Source organism: Lissotriton helveticus, chromosome 1_2 (genome assembly GCF_964261635.1).
Source record: "Lissotriton helveticus chromosome 1_2, aLisHel1.1, whole genome shotgun sequence".
Taxonomy (NCBI): Eukaryota; Metazoa; Chordata; class Amphibia; order Caudata; family Salamandridae; genus Lissotriton; species Lissotriton helveticus.
In genome coordinates this window covers 211,778,835-211,798,781 of record NC_136058.1, presented here as the reverse complement: position 1 = coordinate 211,798,781, position 19,947 = coordinate 211,778,835, and the positions used below count along the sequence as shown (strand labels likewise).

Sequence of the window (19,947 nt, the reverse complement as noted above, 5' to 3'; positions counted from 1 at the left end):
TGGCAACATGCCTTATCCACGGTTTAATAACGCTGCCTTTTGCTTTATATAAGTTTTCAAATTGTATGAAATATATACCAATAGGTCTTTATGAACCTTTAGGTAGTGCTTTTGTTCATGAGGTCTGGTCGCTTCCATACACATACAGATGTTTCAAAAATGATCAAGAAGTTTATCTGAATGGAGAGGAATGCACTGAGACGCCAGATCATTCACTAATGTGTAGGCACATACAGTTACACGATTCATGCAACAAACACCGACCAAATATGGCTTGCGTGTTGCAAGGCACGCCAGTTCCTGCTATCATCCCCACGTTCAAGTTGTTGGAAAATGGTAGTTATTTGATGCTCAATAATGAAGATTGTTCTGAGTTAATTAAAAAGTATTCCTTTTATCGTAACAGTAAGTGAACGGGTTATTTGCTGCAGAAATGTTCTATTTCCTCCCACACATGAACATAGGGAGTTTTCAATCTGGCCACAAATACCAACCTTGGGACACGTTTCAACGGCATGACAAGAATAAGAGCTCTTTTGTCTCAGAGAGAGGTGGCCTTGAGTTCGGCCCGTGAAACTTTCGTACTTCACATAGCGAACACCCGTACACAGGTTTGCCTTTCAATTTCAGCAACATGTTTCCGACTATCTTTAACGCATCCTCCACAAAATCCCTGGCACACTTTTTTAAAGTTGTTACCAGTGGTCTCGTGACTTCATTTGAGAAAATCTTTGGAGTCATCCCTGCTCCCTTTCATTCCATTTTCTCCACTCTGGTTCGTGGATTGCATTTTTACTTGCATTACCAGCGGACGCTCTTGTGCTTTTTTACATTTTTAAATATGGATGTCCCTCCTATGCAACCTCCGACCCTGCAGCTGCTGACACTGTTCCGCAATCGCATGCTAGAATATTATGGCACAATGCCGTTGGCGATATTAAGCACGGCATATGGATTATCTTTTCGGTTCTCCTACTTCACCTGTGTCCAGCCTGTATTTCACTGCCTGACCTGTGATTTCGATTGGGCCATTGATTTGTGTCTCTGCGGACCGGTTTCTCCTGACGTCGACTTTAATCAGCTGATGACTCCTATCATTACTCACGAGTTGATTTGTCCTGGCGAAAGGATTATGGCTGTGGCATTGATGCATGGACTACTTGGTCCCTGGAATTTACTGGCGGCAGCACAGTCTTTCTTGGAACACAGCTTTCTTGAAAACCCACCGAGCTGTCCTCTGATGGTGATAGAGGATCCGGTGCTGGGAGAGCACGTATGTTCTTTTCCGCTTTTAAATTGGATGGCTGAACTGTTTTCAGATGAAGACGGTGACTTCCTATTGGAGGCTGTTGCAGCTTATTTTGCATACACAGTTATGTCATAGACCTTTTTCATGTTTGATATGCTGAGTACTAGCATTTCATTGACAATTCATTGACTTATTTGTCAAGTTTTTATTATTTACCTTGCCTATTGGCTTAAGACTCGATAAAGTACTTGGCTGTTTTATTTTTCTTTAGCATTGAATTTTCCTAGTTTTTAATGCTTTACCTTGCGGACCGTCCACATATAAACTTGCAATCTGCTCTCATGAGATGGCACTTCTATTATCTTATTCAGTTCGTTTCCGGATCATGAGGAGGTGTCATCTAGGTCCTGGATATCTTTACACCGTGTTAAGTTAGCATGGGCTCATTACCGGTTTAAACGCCATTTTTCCTTTTTTGCAACTTCTGCACACGACACTTAGTTGTTGCTTTAGCTTTCCACCTAGTAGTTCATCGTGGTTTACATGAGAATAATATGTTATTGGTCTACTATCTGCTTTACTTGTTAAACTATATCTGTACAGCGAGTGCTAAAGTTTCAAGAACAACACGATACAGAATTGTTATGAGGTCTGATCTCCACGACTTCATACTCATAACATAAGTGCAACTTCTGCCAATTCTGGGCATGAGGCGGGTTTTATATTGCTTTGCCGAACACACATACACAACAGTTGATGCGGTTCACATGAAGAGAGAGCTGGTGTATGCTGATGTGATTCCTTCAAATCTAAGACACTAAAGTATGGACACGCCCTAAACCAACACAAAGAGACCTTCTTAGCAAATAATATAATATGTGTATTAGGGAGGGTGAGATATAAGCAGCCGCGGGCCGTGGAGGGAGTTACGATGGGGCAGGGAGGCGGGGAGGGGGAGAAGCAGGGTGGAGCCCTCTCTACCTTGCCCCTCCCCCTCCCCGCCTCCCTGCCCCACCGTAACTCCCTCCACGGCCCGCGGCTGCTTATAAGTGTTGCTAACTCTTATTCATTTACAGCATGTTAACATACTGTCACCATTCGCTTTTTATGTACTAGTAACTATGCTGGTAATTTTGCTACTGATAATATGTGTACTTGTATTCTCCACCCTGCTTCTCCCCCTCCCCGCCTCCCTGCCTCACCGTAACTCCCTCCACGGCCCGCGGCTGCTTATAAGTGTTGCTAACTCTTATTCATTTACAGCATGTTAACATACTATCACCATTCACTTTTTATGTACTAGTAACTATGCTGGTAATTTTGCTACTGATAATATGTGTACTTTTATTATCTAAGGTACTACGCCTGAGAAGACGGCATTAGTAAATAAACATTTCAATTACACATGTGTTCTTCTTAACTCCATGTTCTGGTTTCTAAGAAATATATAACGACCGACTGTTCATGAGTTCCACGTATCCTGAGGTACTATAAGTTCATATTCTGGATTGTCTAAACATTGAGAGTTTGTTATATCCAATGTGACACTGTACCTAGCTTGCTAAATAGTTTTTGATTACTAACGTGAGTTTTGGGACACCCTAATTCGCCGAGGTTCCAATCCTCTGTCCACAGTTCTGTGTGAGAACAGAAACCCTGCGACAGGGGCACCCCCGACCCTTGCTGGAGCTTCATCACACTTGCGATACAACTCCAGCAATGCGCCACCTTTACGGCACAGATACATCACGCATCTGTGCTGTTTTTGCCCCATGATGCGCCGCATTGTAAATGCAGCACACCATAGGTGACGGAACAGCGGCACAGAATGACTAACACATCCCTGGTGATGCGCCAGTCATCATAAATCTATCCCTATGCTTCTTATCTTGTTAGAGATGAACCGCCATATGTATCATCAAAGTTATTTGCATTTCCTAAATAGCGAACTTTAAGGAATAAATAGCGATTCTTTACCATTCCTAGTTTGCGATGAGCTATTTGCTAATTAGCCGAATGTAGCCCAATGAAGCCCAATGTAGCCCAATGTAGCCCAAAGATGGCCGCCAGACACACAAAAAAACAAATGTAGCCCAAATATCAGCCAGATGTAGCCCAACTATAGCCCAGTGACAGAATGACCAATCAGCTTCGCAAACCTCCGTTACGCGAAGCGGAGCGCTGTTACAGATATATATCTTTTTTTAAACGTTAATTTCTCAAAATCCACTGGAGCACATATATTGAGACCTAGCAAAGGCACATCGGGCTACCAGTCCCTAATATTTTGCCAAGTTTCGTGCAAATCCATTCAGCCGTTCAATTATTATTTTTATTATTTTTTTTGCCCCGCGGGGCCCTTTTAAAACCTCCACATCAAACCTAGGGGGTCAGCGAGGATCTACTATGCCCCCTTATAGTTATTTCCCCCTTTGTTTTGACCTCCTCTTGTCTCTCGATCCTACCGAGAGACAAGATGGCGGCCGCTACGGACTGTTTGGAATGTTGACAGACGCCGGAGAACCAATCAGCTTCGCTTCACAAAGCTCCGTTGCGCGAAAAGTCCGCGAACCAGAGCGCTAACCGGTCCGCTGTTACAGATATATATCTTTTTTTAAACGTTAATTTCTCAAAATCCACTGGAGCACATATATTGAGACCTACAAAAGGCACATCGGGCTACCAGTCCCTACAATTTTGCCAAGTTTCGTGCAAATCCATTCAGCCGTTCGGGCTAAAAGTGAGGCCAACCGCCCTATGGAAAACTCAATGTTAAAAACACGTTTTGGGACCCCCCTTTTTTCTCGGCCCCCACTGGACGAACCCCCCCCAAATTTTCAAGGGCTGCTCCGAAACAAAATGTGCCATTTTCCTGAAAATTTCAGCCGATTCCGTCCACAAACGCCAAAGTTATTAGACATAGAATTTTCAAAAAACCCATAGAGAAAAAATCCTAACTATATATACCTACTGGCGACCGCCAGTAGGTAATATATATATATATATATATATATATATATATATATGGACCACACCGCCACTCCTCTCACGCTCTGGATCTACTCCAGCCAGGAAGGAAGCCAACGGACACGGACCAAGTATAGTGCTCCAAGTTTTTATTTAAGGTGCAGGTTCAGTCTCATGACGTTTCGGCTCGCAAGAGCCTTGTTCACATGACAATGTATTAATGAAAGGTACACCATTATATACTGCCAGTGATTGGATGATGATCGTCATATGAGAGGGTAGTGTTGAGTCATAGTAGACATAGAAGACATACTGGCAGGTCATTGTAATGCATGTGAGTCAAATACAGACATGTACTATTGCAATCTCGGTGTGCTAATCCCACCCTGCTCCCTTTAAATAAGCCTGCAACCCATAATCATAACCCACCCTTACTCCTTAAAATACCCCAACACCCTTAAACACTAACCCATCTTAACCCTATAAATATACCCTGTACCCCAAAACCCAAACCTATCCCTAAACCCTAAAAATACCCCTTTACCCCAAAACCCAAACCTAGCCCTGAACCATATAAATACCCCTGTACCTCAAAACCCAAACCTACCCCTGAACCCTAAAAATACCACTGTACCCCAAAACCACCCCTGAACCCTAAAATACCCCTGTACCCCAAAACCCAAACCTAGCCCTGAACCCTTAAAATACCCCTGTACCCCAAACCCCAAACATACCCCTGAACCCTAAAAATACCCTTGTACCCCAAAACCCAAACCTAGCCCTGAACCCTAAAAATAACCCTGTACCCCAAAACCCAAACCTACCCCTTAACCCTAAAATACCCCTGCACCCCAAAACCCAAACGTAGCTCTGAATCCTAAAAATACCCCTGTAGCCCAAAACCCAAACCAAGCCCTGAACCCTTAAAATACCCCTGGACCCCAAACCTGCCACTGAACCCTAAAAATAACCCTATACCCCAGACCCAAACCTAGCCCAGAACCCTAAAAATACCCCTGTACCCCAAAACCCATACCTATCCCTAAACCCTAAAACTACCCCTGTATCCCATAACCCAAAACTGTATATGAACCCTTAAAATACCCAAACACCTCAAAACATATACCTCAGTACCCCAAAAGATATACCCCTATACCCATACTTACCTCATCCAAACATTTAAAAAAAACATGCCTTTACCATTCATGCATTTACAACGAATTTCGTTGTAAATGTATGCGTGGTAAAAGCATATAAAATGTAATGCCTTGCGTTATAATGGCATTGCAGATTCATGGTACTTTCGTAATGAAAGTATGCGGAGTGATGGTATGAGGAAAGAAAGTTGCGGAATAATGGGTGTTTACCCTCCCCCGGTAAGTACATTGGTGGCACGGCGGCCCACATCTCCAGCTACATACTCATATTTTTTCACCACCCATTTGAAAAATGCACAGGTCTCTCTCATTGATGGCCAGTACCGACATACACTTTTAGACACACCTTCCGCCACAAGTTCTACAATTGCGAACTTTAGAGCTGGGGAGCTACGTTCGAATCTCGGCATCAGCTCAACATCTTGTGATTCCAGGCAAATCGCTTTGCCTCCCCGTGCCTACCACACATTAATGTGTTCTTCTGTAATGTAAATTGTGCTCATGCCATGTTGTCGAGTTCGCGCTATTTAATATTGCAAGGAAAAATAAAGTAGGGAAACTCGAGTTCACACACTACTGAACGCGCACTCTTAAGTGCATCAGCAGTGCACTGTCAATCGGAGCGTTTCACAGGCCTGTCACTGATAAGAAATGCTATCAAAACGAAATCCTGCAAAACAATATACTACTGGCCGGCAGCAATTCATACCCGGACAATGTCGGGACGGGCTGCTAGTATATATATATATATATATATATATATATATATATATATATATATATATATATATATATATAGAGAGCGAGAGAGAGCAGCGAGAGAGCAGAGAGAGAGCAGAGAGAGAGCAGAGAGAGAGCAGAGAGAGAGAGCAGAGAGAGAGAGCAGAGAGAGAGAGAGCAGAGAGAGAGAGAGAGAGAGAGAGAGAGAGAGAGAGCAGAGAGAGAGAGAGAGAGAGAGAGAAAGAGAGAGAGAGAGAGAAAGAGAGAGAGAGAGAGAGAGAGAGAGAGATTATTTTATCATGCTTAAAACTGTAATGCGGTAAGTCACATGAATGGACCACATTGTGTGTGCCACCATTTGTTTCTTATTCTTTAGGCTCCCAGTTCTATTGCAATACGGACTGGATTGTATCACACTGCAGTTTGACTTCAGGTTACAGAGACATTAATACAAATATACTTAATAATGCAGAGAAAACTCACCTCTCAGGTTCATGTTACATTCAATCTAAACTGGATATTAAAGAATTAATTAAAGTCAAATAAAGTCAAAACTTAAACCAAATTTAGATTTGTAGAAACAAATGTGAAAACATATGAACTATTGGGATAAATCTATGGGAGGAAAATAGCTATTATTTCAACCCCAATAGCAGTAAGATTTATTTACAGATGTATTTGGACGGAGAACAATGTTATGTGCTGATGTTGTATTAAAGCAATGATTTGGCAATATAATGAATGTGTGGGTGATTGTATAACATTCCATTGATTTAATTTAAATCTTATTCCTCCAAACCATTTAATAGCTGCATATTTTCCTTGGTGGAAGAAAACATATTTCTGGATTTGTGGCATGTCTGGGACTCCCGCTGTGAAATTATCTAAAGAACAGCAAGCAGAATTGGACAAGAAACTTACAAGCATAGCAGAAAAGCCGTTTTGGAGGAAATTTTGTAATATTAATATGATCATTCTTCTGAGTATAAATACATTCCTCTGGGGATATTTTGGATGATAATAAACTAAATAAACAAATGATGTTGCATGACAAATTCTTTTCACATTTTACCCATTATTTTTCATGGACTTGAATACTTGGGGTGCTGATTCTCAAAGGATAAATTTACACTTTTGTCCAAGGTTACAATTGTTTGCTATTCACAAAGTGAGTTATGAATAGTAGCTTTACCAGTGCAGAAAGCAACTTATGTGACAGCAATGTTTGTGGAATTCAGTCAACACAATAGGAGAGCATTCCGTTTTAGTTGAAATTATTTGTCTTAGAAAACTTTGCTTTTTGGCATTGAAATGTTTTTATAAAAAGTGGACCAATTTGTGTAAAGACTATAAAGAAAAGATTGCCTATTGATAAAACTAAATATGTCAAATATTTCTACACTGACTGATGTGGTATAAATATTTGGAAAGGATATATCGATGTACAAAAGATGAATTGCTGTTTTATTGACACTTTATTTTATGTATTGAAATGGTAACAACAACTGTTTGAATGAGGATCTTGGGTCAAATAAAAAAAACGAAATTCTAATTATGTCAGATGAATAGCTTCGCCTTTGTTGATTAACTCATCATTTACATACAATAATTCTATAATTCAATCTCCTAGGAGTGTGGGATAGGAAACGGGGCCAGGTCATGTATCCAATACTCCCCAGCAGCATCTTGGAATGTTTTAATTTTGCACAATTACACATAATGACCAGACCAAATCTATTTTTATATGTCATGGATTTGTACATATGATACTCATCTTTGTAATGGGTTTTATTAACCACACAATAAAGATGAATTTCAACACCCAAATAACAGGTAAACAAGACACAGCTCATACACACACAAAACAAGGTCATTTTAATGTTATCATTACAACTTTATTCGTTCCCACAACAACCACATAGTATAACAAATATGCCCCTGTCATCGTTGTAAAAATTAAATGCTATTGTACTGTCAAAATACGCAAAATGTAGGTGCATGAATAGAAAAATATCATAGCATTAGTTTTTTTTAACTTCGCAGAATGCAGGGATCTATTTAGTCAAGCCACCCCAGTCGTATACATTGACAGTGATCAAAGTGCATAGTGGTGTGTAGTGGCCTTGCTACACAGTTCATATAATACATTTCTTTATTCTGTAAAGCTTAACACATTAGCCTTTTTGCCACTCTGCTCCTCGCTCAACCCTCCTAACTATCCCTCTCCCATTCTAGGTTCCATGTTCTCAAAGCAACATTCTACAGACGCACTACAGATCCCCCTTCCTCTTAGAAAAACAATATATAATCTTACAAGGTAAATATTAGACAAAAACAAATACCAGCAAAAGTTTATATTGAATCTTTACACTACCCAATAATAATTGTACATCGTATTCTGAAGCAAACAACTATAATCACATTCAAAATCATCCAAAGCTTTGGGATACCTTGTTACACTTTTAGGACATTTGACTTTAATGTTTGTTTCTTTGACAATGAGCTCAAGGGACATGGAAACAAGAACTTCAGTGGAAGAACCAGCTATATCTAATTCAACTGGAGGTACACTTCCTTCACCAGATATTGAAGGTTCCAGTTCGTTACTTAAATTCTCATTAGCATCATGGTCATCATCCTCAGCATTTTCATAATTGCAGGTTACATCATCGGAAGGCGACCGCGGCGGAAAAGCTGCGGACTGAATGCAAAACCCACCAGCCATCCTAATGTGGCGGTGGGTCTGTCTAGGCTCCGTGGCGGTTTTCCCGCATCCTCCGGGCCGGCGGTGGCTTCCGCCGGCCCGGAAGATGCGGGAAAACCGCAATCATAATAGGCCCCTTCATACATAGTGCCACTCTACCTAAATGCCAACTCCTACCATACTCTACCCTTCCCGAATTTGTAAGAACTTTTTTTATAGGCACATTTTATTGGTTTTTGAAGGATGGAACACATCAACAAAATGAAAAGGTAAATGCTCAACAGTAGTTATACACCATAGTGCCCTTTCCCCTAGACCCCATGGAATCACGGAGAATCACAATCCCGGGAGGTCGGAGACTCTGGCAAATTTGTCGGACCATAATACTCCCACCATTTGCCCCAGATCTTACAAAACATTTGTAGACACCCCCTGGTAATGTAGTTTGCCTCTTTTTGTTTGGCAACCACCCATCCTGCGCCAGGGGATGTTGAGATTCCCACTTTTGTACTATGTCTCTCTTGGAAACCATCGCTGCCAGACCTACAAGGGTGCGGCCCCCCCAGCACCACCAAACTCATCCAGGAGGCCCAGCAGTACAATCATTAGTGTCAATCCAACAGGTTTTTCCAGAACCCTAGGCAAGGAGTGGCCAATCTGATTCCAATACTGCATGATAGATGGGCATTGCCACACCATGTGAAAGAAAACGGCCTTTGGGGAGGAACAGCGGGTGCATTTACGTTCAGGGAGAATGCGGCATGCCAAAGCCACTGTGGTGTCATGTAGGCTGTAAATAATGCAGTTGTACCATCTGCAACAGCATGCCTCCCGCCACTCAGTGTCTTCCAGGCTTCCCAACCACTGCTATGACTTCCTCCGGAGATTTCCAAGTCTCTCCTGAGCATCATAGATCAGGGAACAGTAAATCTTGGAGATTTCTCCACTGTCCAGCCTACCCATCCGCAATTTTGCCACTATGGGACCGTACAAAGCCAAATCAGTAAGGTGTGGTTGATGCTACATGAGCTCATGTAAAAGCTGCATTGTGAAATTGGGTGCAAGAAAGTCTAAAGTGGGTTTTTAGGTTTTTAGGTTTTGAAATGAATGCATATTTGAGCCCCCCAGATGTCCCCGTGCATCATCATCCCAATCAGATCTCAGTACGGGAAGCCCTCCAGTTGTGCAGTATGATCCAGCAAACAGCCCATCCAAAGAGGACTCTGTTGGGTAAGCTTCTTGTTACACCCAATGACTATTATCCACCGGCCATGAAAGGAAGATCATCCTTGAAACCTCAGGAATCTGGGATGGGATGGGCCCGCCAGAAAGGAAATACATTATGCCGTCTAGTCTGAGGTGGGCAAGTTTTAGCTAGTAGCCTGGATGACTCCATTCTCTAGTCAGTCAGTCAGTCATTAATAAGTAGGAGTTGGGATGCCCAGTAGTACAATCGGCTGTCAACCGCCCCAACCCCTGTTTGTATACAGCACAGCAACATTTATCAAGTGCTACGCATGGAGGTCAACTCTTCTGGAGAAAGGACCAGGGCATCGCTGTCACTCCAGTAAACCAAGTGCTTGGGATGTGGAGTGGGAAGTTCTGCACAACATACAGGAAGCTGAGAAGTATTATTTTTATGAGTGCAATTCAACGCACTGTGTGAGAGTGTTCCAGGTGCATAAGCTGGCTTTAGTCACCATTAGGAGGGGGGATTAGATTGAGACTGAACAGGAGTTCTGGCACTGTGGTCATGTGCACCCTCAAATATTTAAAGCTGAGTCAATGAAACATGACATCTGATTACCAACGTAGCATAGCATTATCCAAGCATAATGGAATTAATAGCAACTAGATGTTGTTCACCTGGAGTCCCAAGGTTTCTCCAAACAGGTGCAGAATATCCAGGGCCCCAGGCCCAGACCTGAGGGGGTCTGCAAGGAAAATGGGATTCTATCTTCTAGCGTGGACCCTGGATCCAATCCCACATCTGGGTATCACACCGAATGATCCTAGCCAAGGGTTCTATGGCCAGGGCAAAAAGGAATTGCGAGAGAGGGCACCACTGTCTAGTCCCACACCGGATCCAAAATGTAGGTGACAGCACCTCATTAATGAGGACCTGGCCTGAAGGCTCCGAATATATGAGTTTAACAAATTTGCAGAAGGTCCGGCCAAAGCCCATATCTCATAATACTAAGTCTGGATAGGCCTACTCCAGTGTGACAAAAGCCTTCTCGAAGTCAACGAACGGCAGTGTTGCAGAGTCACCAATGTCATGGACATGGGTCAATGCAATGCATGGTGAACACATTTAATACACTGCCTAGTGCCATGATTGGGGATACCTCCAATGAAGTATGGATGTAACAAGGTACTAAAAATCTGCTGCAGCCTATTCGCTAGTTTCATGGCAAATATTTTATTATCAGTATTGATCAGTGAGATAGGGCGATACGAGGTGCAGCAGGCTTTCAGGTTGCATGGTTTGTGTTGCATGGTTTGCGAAGGACCACAATGGTTGCCATATTGAGATAGGGTGGAAGGAGCCTTTTTGCCTAGCTTCCTTGTATAGTCAAAGTAAGTATGAGGCAACAATGTCCTAAAGCTTACAGTAATACTCGAGAAGGAACCCATCTGGACATGTGGTCTTCCCTGTATTCAAATCATGCAATGACGGGATTACCCAAATTACTTTCATATTGCACTATACTAATTCACCACTAATCCTTTAGTAGCATGCTACTCGCCAAAAAAGTGCTTGATTACCCCATCAGGGGTAACAAAAGCTATTTATATATGCAAACCCTTTACCCTCTTCTATCCTTCTGCTACCCTTCTCAAGCCGTATAACCGACTAACATATCCACCACTCAAATTACTTTCATATTGCACTATACTAAGTCAACACAATCCTTTAGTGGGTTCCGAGTAGAGTGCTACTTACCCAAAAAGCACTTCAACACCACATAGGGGGTAACACACGCTGTATAAATGCAAACCTTTTTCCCTCTTCTATCTCTCCACTATCCTTCTCAATCCAAATAACTGACTAATACACCACCAAATTTACTTTCAGATTACACTATACTAATTCACCACTAATCCTTTATGGGTTCCAGAGTAGCGTGCTACTTGCCAAAAAAAAAGTGATTCAACACCCTATCAGGGTTAAAAAGTGCTATCTAAATGCTAATCTTTTTCCCTCTTCTATCCCTCCACTATCCTTCTGAATCCAAATAACTGACTAACCTATCCACCATTTACATTACTTTCGTATTTCACTATACTAATTCAACACTAATCGTTTATGGGTTCCGGAGTAGCGCGCTACTTGCCGAAAAAGAACTTTGATGACTTGTCAGGGGTAGTAAGAGCTATATTAATGAAATTACAATTACAATTAAGAGGAGAGTGAAGATCCCCATGGTGGTACTGTGTAAAGTGTGGGAGGGGAACTACAGCCAGTAGAGGGCGGGCGAGTTCCTAAGCAAGCCCTAGCCTGTAGGCATATAACTGCTCAGAATAGTCCATGAAGGCTCAACCTACCTGTTGGAACTGGGGTCACCAGTCCCCTAGGGTAGCATGGCACAAGCGGGTAGGCATCTGAAAGCACATGTGTTAAGCGATCATGCAGCACACACTCACACTGAGACAGAAACCTGGGCACGCAATAAATGACTACACTCCAGAGCTTGTATAAAAACAAGTGATTTGTATTAAGATAAATAATCAGATAGATAGAGCAGGATCAGGGAAATCATAAATTCATTTAAAATACATGTGTCTCAAAACTTGCGATCAATATTAGATGAATAAATATCCGTTCTGCAATAAATATTAAATATTGGATCAATAAATAGTTAAATACATTTTTTGTGGGACACAGGCCCGACCTACGCCTTGCTTCTTGGTCAGTACCTGAAAGGAATACATCTCAAAGTCATAAGAACAACACTGCATTAAGCATCAATATCCATTACCTCAGGTAAACAAAGGGACAGTTCCATAACAGAAACATCTCCCCGCTGTAGGAATAAACAATTCGTTAAGTGTAGTTCAAACATTTCCTTAAATATGAAACATTTCATTTGCCACAAAAGTATGTGGACGTAACTCTCCTCCTGTAATAGGAATTAAACATTTCATTAAGAATAATTATTCCATATAACAAGGTTGGGCATCCCTTTGGGAGAACTTCTCATTGGGCCCAGCTAACCATTGCATTAGCCAGCACGAACTAGGAGAAAACATTGCAATCTAGGTAACCATCCCCTTGTGCAGGTTTAACTGTATCAGGGCTACACCAACATTCCATCAGGGAAGTAGAAATCCCTACATTGAGCAGGTGTAAGTAGATCTCTGTTATAGCAGGGGTATGAGACCCTTCCCTGGGCAGGAGTAAACATTGCCTCAAATGAGGTCAACACCTTTCATTAGGCATAAAGTATTTCTTTAGGCATCACACACCATCCTATTACCTGATGCCTGAACAGGCAGGGCCTTCCCCCTATTAATCAGGAGCTTACAGGTAAAACATTTCCTGCAATAGAGATAATCAGTTTAGCAGAAGTAAAACACTTCACTGAGGGTAAAACATTTCATTAACCATTTCCTTAGGTAGGAATGAAACTCCTATGGCAGGAATAAAAACACGCCACTGCGGATAAAACATCTCATTAGGCAGTGTAACTATATCCTTATAGCATTAACGTTCCCCTACTCAGCAATCAACAGTTAACAACTCTTCAAGGAGAGATAACCATTTTTAACAGGCAAGCCTGAGCTTAGAAGACTTGGTTTATGCATGTAAAGCCTTTTAGTAAATGTAAACATTTCTTTTAAAGCAAAGAGCACCTCACTCCATAACTGTGGGCATGTGCTCCACCTTTCAACCAACATGAATAAATGTTTCATTAGTCAGCAGACACAGTTCATTATGCAGCTGTTGGCGTTTCCACCCCCAGGCCAGGATCAACATTCTAATTCCTACATTAAGCAGGCATAAACCTTTCAGCACCCAAGAGTAATCCTGTAAATAAGTAGAGGTTATAACACTGGGGCAGGGGTGTAATAAAACTTCTATAGTTCAGAATAATCCTGGTTCCAAGCAGGAATAACCACTTCAAAACTCTTCCCCAATCATAGGTAACATCCCCCTAATCAGGAGTAAACATTACAGGGAAGGAATCAGGCATAGGCATTTCATTAAGTAACTTATAAATAGAACATTACTCATTGCTAGAGAGCAACATCTCATTAAGCAAGCACAGGCCTTGCTTTAGATTAGTAAAACATTTCTGTTAATTAAGGTGAACATTTCAATAAGCAATTCAGTAAAGCATTCTCAATGAGCATTTTACTATGCCTTGGACTCCCCTATGCAGGGCTAAGCCATCGCAGGTGAACTCAGTATGTCTTTAGGCCTACGCCGGAACCAGGGCCCAAACAGTTAATGAATGGCAAGCCTGTCCTCAGGCATAAACAGTAACTTAATGGCCTCCACGTCACTAGAGGCACATAGGGGCCAACAGGTGGGCACTTAAGGTCAAAAATACAGCGTTTCTCTGGGGCCTACAAGAGAGCGCTTGGAGGCACAATTACAGCGCTTCTATGGGACATTCAAGAAAGCGCTTGGAGTGAAATTACAGCGCTTCCCTGGGCACTACCTCAGTTCCTCACATGACAGCGCTTGGCCACAGGCAATGCTGGGGACAGCGCTTCAGCAGGCAATCAGGTTTAGATAATAGCACCCTGCAGGTACAGCACTTCACAAGGCAGCAACCCCCTTCAGTACCTCAGCACTCTTCACAGGGACAGCAAAGGAGCGTTGGGGGAGCAGGGAGTCAGCGCTTCAGAAGGCAGCAACTTCTAGAGCCACAGAAGTTCTTGGTGACACAGCGCTTCAGGGGGATAGCGCTTTTCAGGATTCACAGCGCTACGATATAGCAGGCAATTCACACCAGAGGTAGCGCTCGGCAGACAGTTCATTCCAGGTAGCGCTGCTGAAGGGTACCACAGAATATAGCGCTTCAGGCAGGAATCACGCCCAGGATTCTAGCGCTTCACAGACAGCAGGGTGCAGGGCTATAGCGCTTTGGCCCACACGAGGTGGGGGCAAGACCAGCAGGTCTAATAACATTCAGTTCAGGGTGCTGCAGTTCAGGCAAATATAGCGCTTCAGAAGGCAGCAACCCCCTCCATTACTTCAGCGCTCTTCACAGGGTCAGCAAGGGCAGCGCTAGATATACAGGACAGGTGACACCCCAGTAGCAGGTTAGCAAGGGAGACCCCAGGTGACATCAGGAAACGCAGGGTCAGTACCGCGCCAATACCGGTTTGCTTCTTCAAAAGTCCTGTGATGATTTAATTTCTTCTTAGCGCTTTAGGTTTCTTGCGCCCTTGTAAATAGAGGCTTAGTTTCTTGTTGGCGTGATGTTTCTTGCGCCCTTGTAAATAGAAGCTTAGTTTCTTGTTGGCGTGATGTTTCTTGCGCCCTTTGGTTTCTTGTTTCCTTGAAGGGGGTTAAGTTGGTGGCTGGTGTTAGATCTCCTCAGCCAATCCCCTCAAGTGGTCCCTGGGGGTTCCCTTCCGCGGGGTTAGGTCAGTGGGGGGGGTACAGGATGCCTCAATACTTGTAAAGCAGCACTCTAGGCCCTGTCATTTCCAGCATCATAAGACCCTGCCCTGACCCCCACTGCCTATCCTCCTGCGTAGGTTCTTCCCCAGGTCTTCCCCTCAGTCACTCTGACAGGAAAGTTTTCCTTCCTTTCCTTATACAGTGCCAGTTGACAGTTGGCAGTGGCAGTTGGTGTCACCTCACCTGTTCCAGAAGGTTCCAGGGGGTTCTAGGAGGTTCCACCATTCTACCTGTGGGCAGGCTGGCAGGCTAAGTTGATACATTGTTTGGAGGGTTCCAGCCAGGCCCTAGCCACTAGAATGCGCCCACTAACCCCGCTGCAGCAGTAGTGGTCAGTGGCAGCCATGTTAGGGGTATAAGACACCTGCATCTTAACATCAGTTTCACAGTACACAGGGCTTTCCTCACTACACAAGGCCTATACATTGTTGTTACAATAGGGGCATTCTAAATTAAAAGGGGTAAAAAAAACAAAAAATTTCTGGGGAAAGGGCCAAGTCCCACACTACCACATTCTGGGTGTGCAAATGGCTGCCTGATGAACCTGTGATGGAAGGGGCCAGCTTTGAACTCACATCTCTGGTGAAAATCCAATAAAGTAGCTTATCACTTTGGTCACAATGCTCATAATCCCACTGGATAGATTCTCACCAGCATTGGTAAGCCTTATGAAACTTAAACTGCTGCAGTTATGCTTGATGTGAGAAGTTGGCCTGGCATATGCTGTCCACTATTCTAGTGGGCACCTTTAACCAGTACAAACGACTCCTTAGTGATGGTAGGTTAAAGACAACCTTATAGAAAGCGATCCTAGTGGTAGCTGTGGAGAACAGCCTTCAGGCTAAGTCTTGAAGGAATGTAAAGCAGCTTGTTTTACCAGTCTATAATCTCGTGAATGACCAAATGAAAGGTGAACCACACCAGGTATATATATATAAAATATATGTATTTATTCTAAACAAACGCCTTTAGTCTCTTTATGAGGCTAGAGGCAAAAGTATATCAGTTAAACTTATTTAGCACACAATAAATTAGCACAGTATACGTTTAGCCCTAGGGGGCCTCTCAAACCATATACTAAGAAAATCGTATAAGAACCACGACTGATATAGATACAAGGCCTAGAGCCTGTAGAACTGCTGGGGCCACCAAGAACCACCCACGGTAGTGACACAGGGGAACCACGGGGGACGCGTGCAGTGTCTAAACACAGCTGCGAATACCTATTGACTTCTAAGGGGAGAGTCACGGTTGGAAAATTACAAAAGAAGGACACTTAGAAGAGGACTTGGAGCAAACCCCTTTAGAGCTAGGCAGTTCTAGAGTCATTACCCACAGGAGCACCGGAGTTCTCGAGTCACCTCACCCTGGGAAGCTGGGTGCATAGGTGTCTTTGGATTTCGGGTTTCATCGTCGTTTTCAATGGCGAACTGTGGAAAAAGTGCTGCAGGTGACCCAGTCGAAAGTGTCCGGATGGGTCTAAGCCTTTATCGGAGTTGAGAAGAACCTGAAAGCAGAGGGGACAGAGTCTGGGTCACTAGCCAGTGACCAGGAAGGTGAAGAGAAGATGCCAACCGATGTCAGGTGCTTGCAGGTGAAGAAGGTGAAGCTTGACTCTTCATCAACGAGGAGCAGGAGGCGTCGACGATGACCAGGAGCTGGATTTGAGCTGTCCCACAAAGGATGTCGAGTGCTGCGGTATCGGATTGCGGATGACACAAGACACAATGGGCCTCTTACAGGATTTCCAAACAGAAGTTCAAAAGGGCTGTAGCCAAACCCCTTCTGAGGAAACTCCCTGTATGCAAATAAAAGGCAGGGTAGCAGGATGTCCCATCTTCACCTGAGCTTTTCAGGAAGACCCTTTATCATACCCTTTAAGGTTTTGTTGAATCTCTCAACCAAACCATTGCGGGTGATAGGGTGTGGTGAATTTGTGATTCACTCGACACTCCTTCCAAATTGCAGTCAAGTAGCCAGACATAAAGTTTGCATCTCTGTCAGATACTACCTCCTTAGGGAATCCCACTCTAGAGAAAACTCCCAAGAGGGCTCTTGCCACAACAGGTGCTGTAGTGGCCCTAAAGGGAAATGCCTCTGGGTACCTAGTGGCATGGTCCACCACCACTAGTATAAAGCTGTGCCCAGATGCAGTCTGAGGAAACATTGGTCCAATAAATTTCAATCCCCACTCTCTCAAAGGGGACCCCCACCACAGGTGATGGTATCAGGGGGCCTTTGTAGTGCCACCTGCCTTACCACTGGCTTGACAGTTACACAGGAGCGACAAAACTCCTCTGTGTCTTCAGACATGTGGGGCCAGTGAAAGTGAGGGACAATTCTGTCCCAGGTCTTGTTCTGGCCCAGGTGTCCTGCTAAAGAAATAACATGGGCTAGTGTCAATAGGAAGCCCCTGAACTTCAAAGGTATAACCAACCTCCTGGCTGTACCAGGCTTGAGTCAGGGGGAAGGCACTACCTTAACCCTACTGCTCCTTTTCTTGGAAGGCACCTGGTCCATTATTCCAGAATCTAGGACCTGCACATGTGCAGAGATCCATAACATGTCTGCATGGGTCCAAAACTCCACTTCAGAGCAGGCTGAAGTCTCTAGATCATTGCCATGCAAGCATTCAACAGGGAGGTCTGCACTCACCACAACCTTCTTAAGGCCAGTTACCCCTCCCCAGGAGAAATTAACAACTGCCAGGGCATGGTTGGTCCTGACATTATTAGCATTAGTCACTTGGTAAAGTTCACCAATAATGGTCCACAAGGTATTGTGCCACCATAGTGACACTTGCCCCAGTGTCCATGTAGGTCAAGCCTCTTTTCCATTTATTAAAGGCTGTTGGCTGTACTTGCCCAGATTACTGGAACTCACAGAGGAGGACATATCCATGGCTCCATCACAGACTAGCACAGACGGAGTTGAAACTCTGACTAGGCCGGAGCCCGTCTCAGTACACAGGGTTAACCCTACTACACCCTTCTGCTGAGTACCACTACTTGAAGCTGAACTAGGGGGAACAGTTGCCTTAGGGGCAATGGTGGCTGGAGTTGCATCCTTCTTGGTGCAATCACTTGTCCAATGGCTATTCCGTTTACAGATTTTACACCATGGTTTCTTTTGGCCTTTTCCTTTCTTGGAAGATTGGGAATCCCCACCCTTAGAAGCTTTTTGGGGGCCTTGTGAAGACTTCTTGTCTTTACCCTTCTCCCCACCCTTACTAGGGTCTTGCTTCTTCTGGTCACCACCTTGGTTATTTACCTCCTGCTTCACCCTGGTTCTGACCCATTTGTCTGCCTTCTTTCCCGCTTCAGGGGATAGGTCAGATCAGATTCTACCAGGTGCTGATACAACAGCTGATTCTGAACAACAGGTACTGTGCACACGTATGATAAAAACAATATCGGTGGTATGGTAGTTTTTAGACAAAGAGAAACGTGGACGTCGTTGATGAATTGAAGATAGTCTGTAGTTTTAAGTATTTGTCTTTTTTTTTTGCTTTGTTTAGCCAACGCCAGCCGACACGTGTTTCATCAACAGGGTGAAACCTGTGACTCTTCAGGGCTGTAAGACATTTATTAATGAGAAAAAACACGGACTTGTAGCAGCAGTCCAAATTATAAGCGTGATGACAAAATAATGAGTAAGAAAGCAAGAGAAAACCTCTCTTAAGTAATGACAAAAATGCTGTGTGCGACGTGCGTGGCGGGTACCATAAGCATAGAAATATGCAGTGTGGTCTTGTGATTGTGTCCAGTATTGATCAGGTGAGTCGTGAGTGCGCAGTGGAATATAGGTGGGGGATATGCAAGTAAATCTACAAATGAAAGTACCAAAGAGTGATGATGCCAGTAGTTGGACTACGAACTGATAATGGTGATAAGATGTCAGTGAGCCCCTATATTCACTAGACAAAAAATGTAAAATGAAAACCGCTGCAAAAAAGGATTCAAAACTGCGGATGCACATGCAGAGATGAATCCTATGAGAGCGCGTGAATGAGTACCAGTGAAAAATAGTGCGCAAGGACGTTCAATGGTCGCAGCAGATTGAAATCACGTGATATTAGGAACCTGGACGGCAAGTCGCACAAGGACGTGACATGGTAAATTACCCCAAGTGAAAAGGAAAACAATATCCGAAAGTGGTGTGCTAATAAAAGTGCGTGTGACTTGGCATATAATAATTCCAAAGCATGATACATTAAAATCAAAACATGAGTATGCATAGACAAAAAAACGAGCACCCTTCAAGAAGACCTGGCTGTTAACCGCAAAACCCTGGTCATAACATGTCTAATCTGGAGGCAGAAATGTCTAATCACTGAAGGCGCGAGAAACAAAACATAATAGTAGCAATAACCCATACTGTGAATATCGCATTAGTAAACAAGTGAGAGGACGAAACATATCTTGAGTTACAAATCGTTAATACACAGGTAGAACTAAAGACTAAAATATGATCCCCAAAGTTTGTTGATGAATAAAAGTACCTGTAAAAG

At 43.4% G+C, this 19,947-nt stretch overlaps 1 protein-coding gene across 1 annotated transcript in view; it reads left to right on the top strand.

The window, feature by feature from the left end:
- Positions 1–7,129, top strand: part of LOC144799857 (sodium/glucose cotransporter 4-like) — an 803,794-nt gene extending 796,665 nt beyond the window's left edge. The window contains exon 14 of the mRNA XM_078671442.1: positions 6,903–7,129. Within this exon, the coding sequence (XP_078527568.1) occupies positions 6,903–7,111 (209 nt within the window). The 3' untranslated portion in view covers positions 7,112–7,129. The remainder of the gene's footprint in view (positions 1–6,902) is intronic.
- Positions 7,130–19,947: the final 12,818 nt, after the last annotated feature.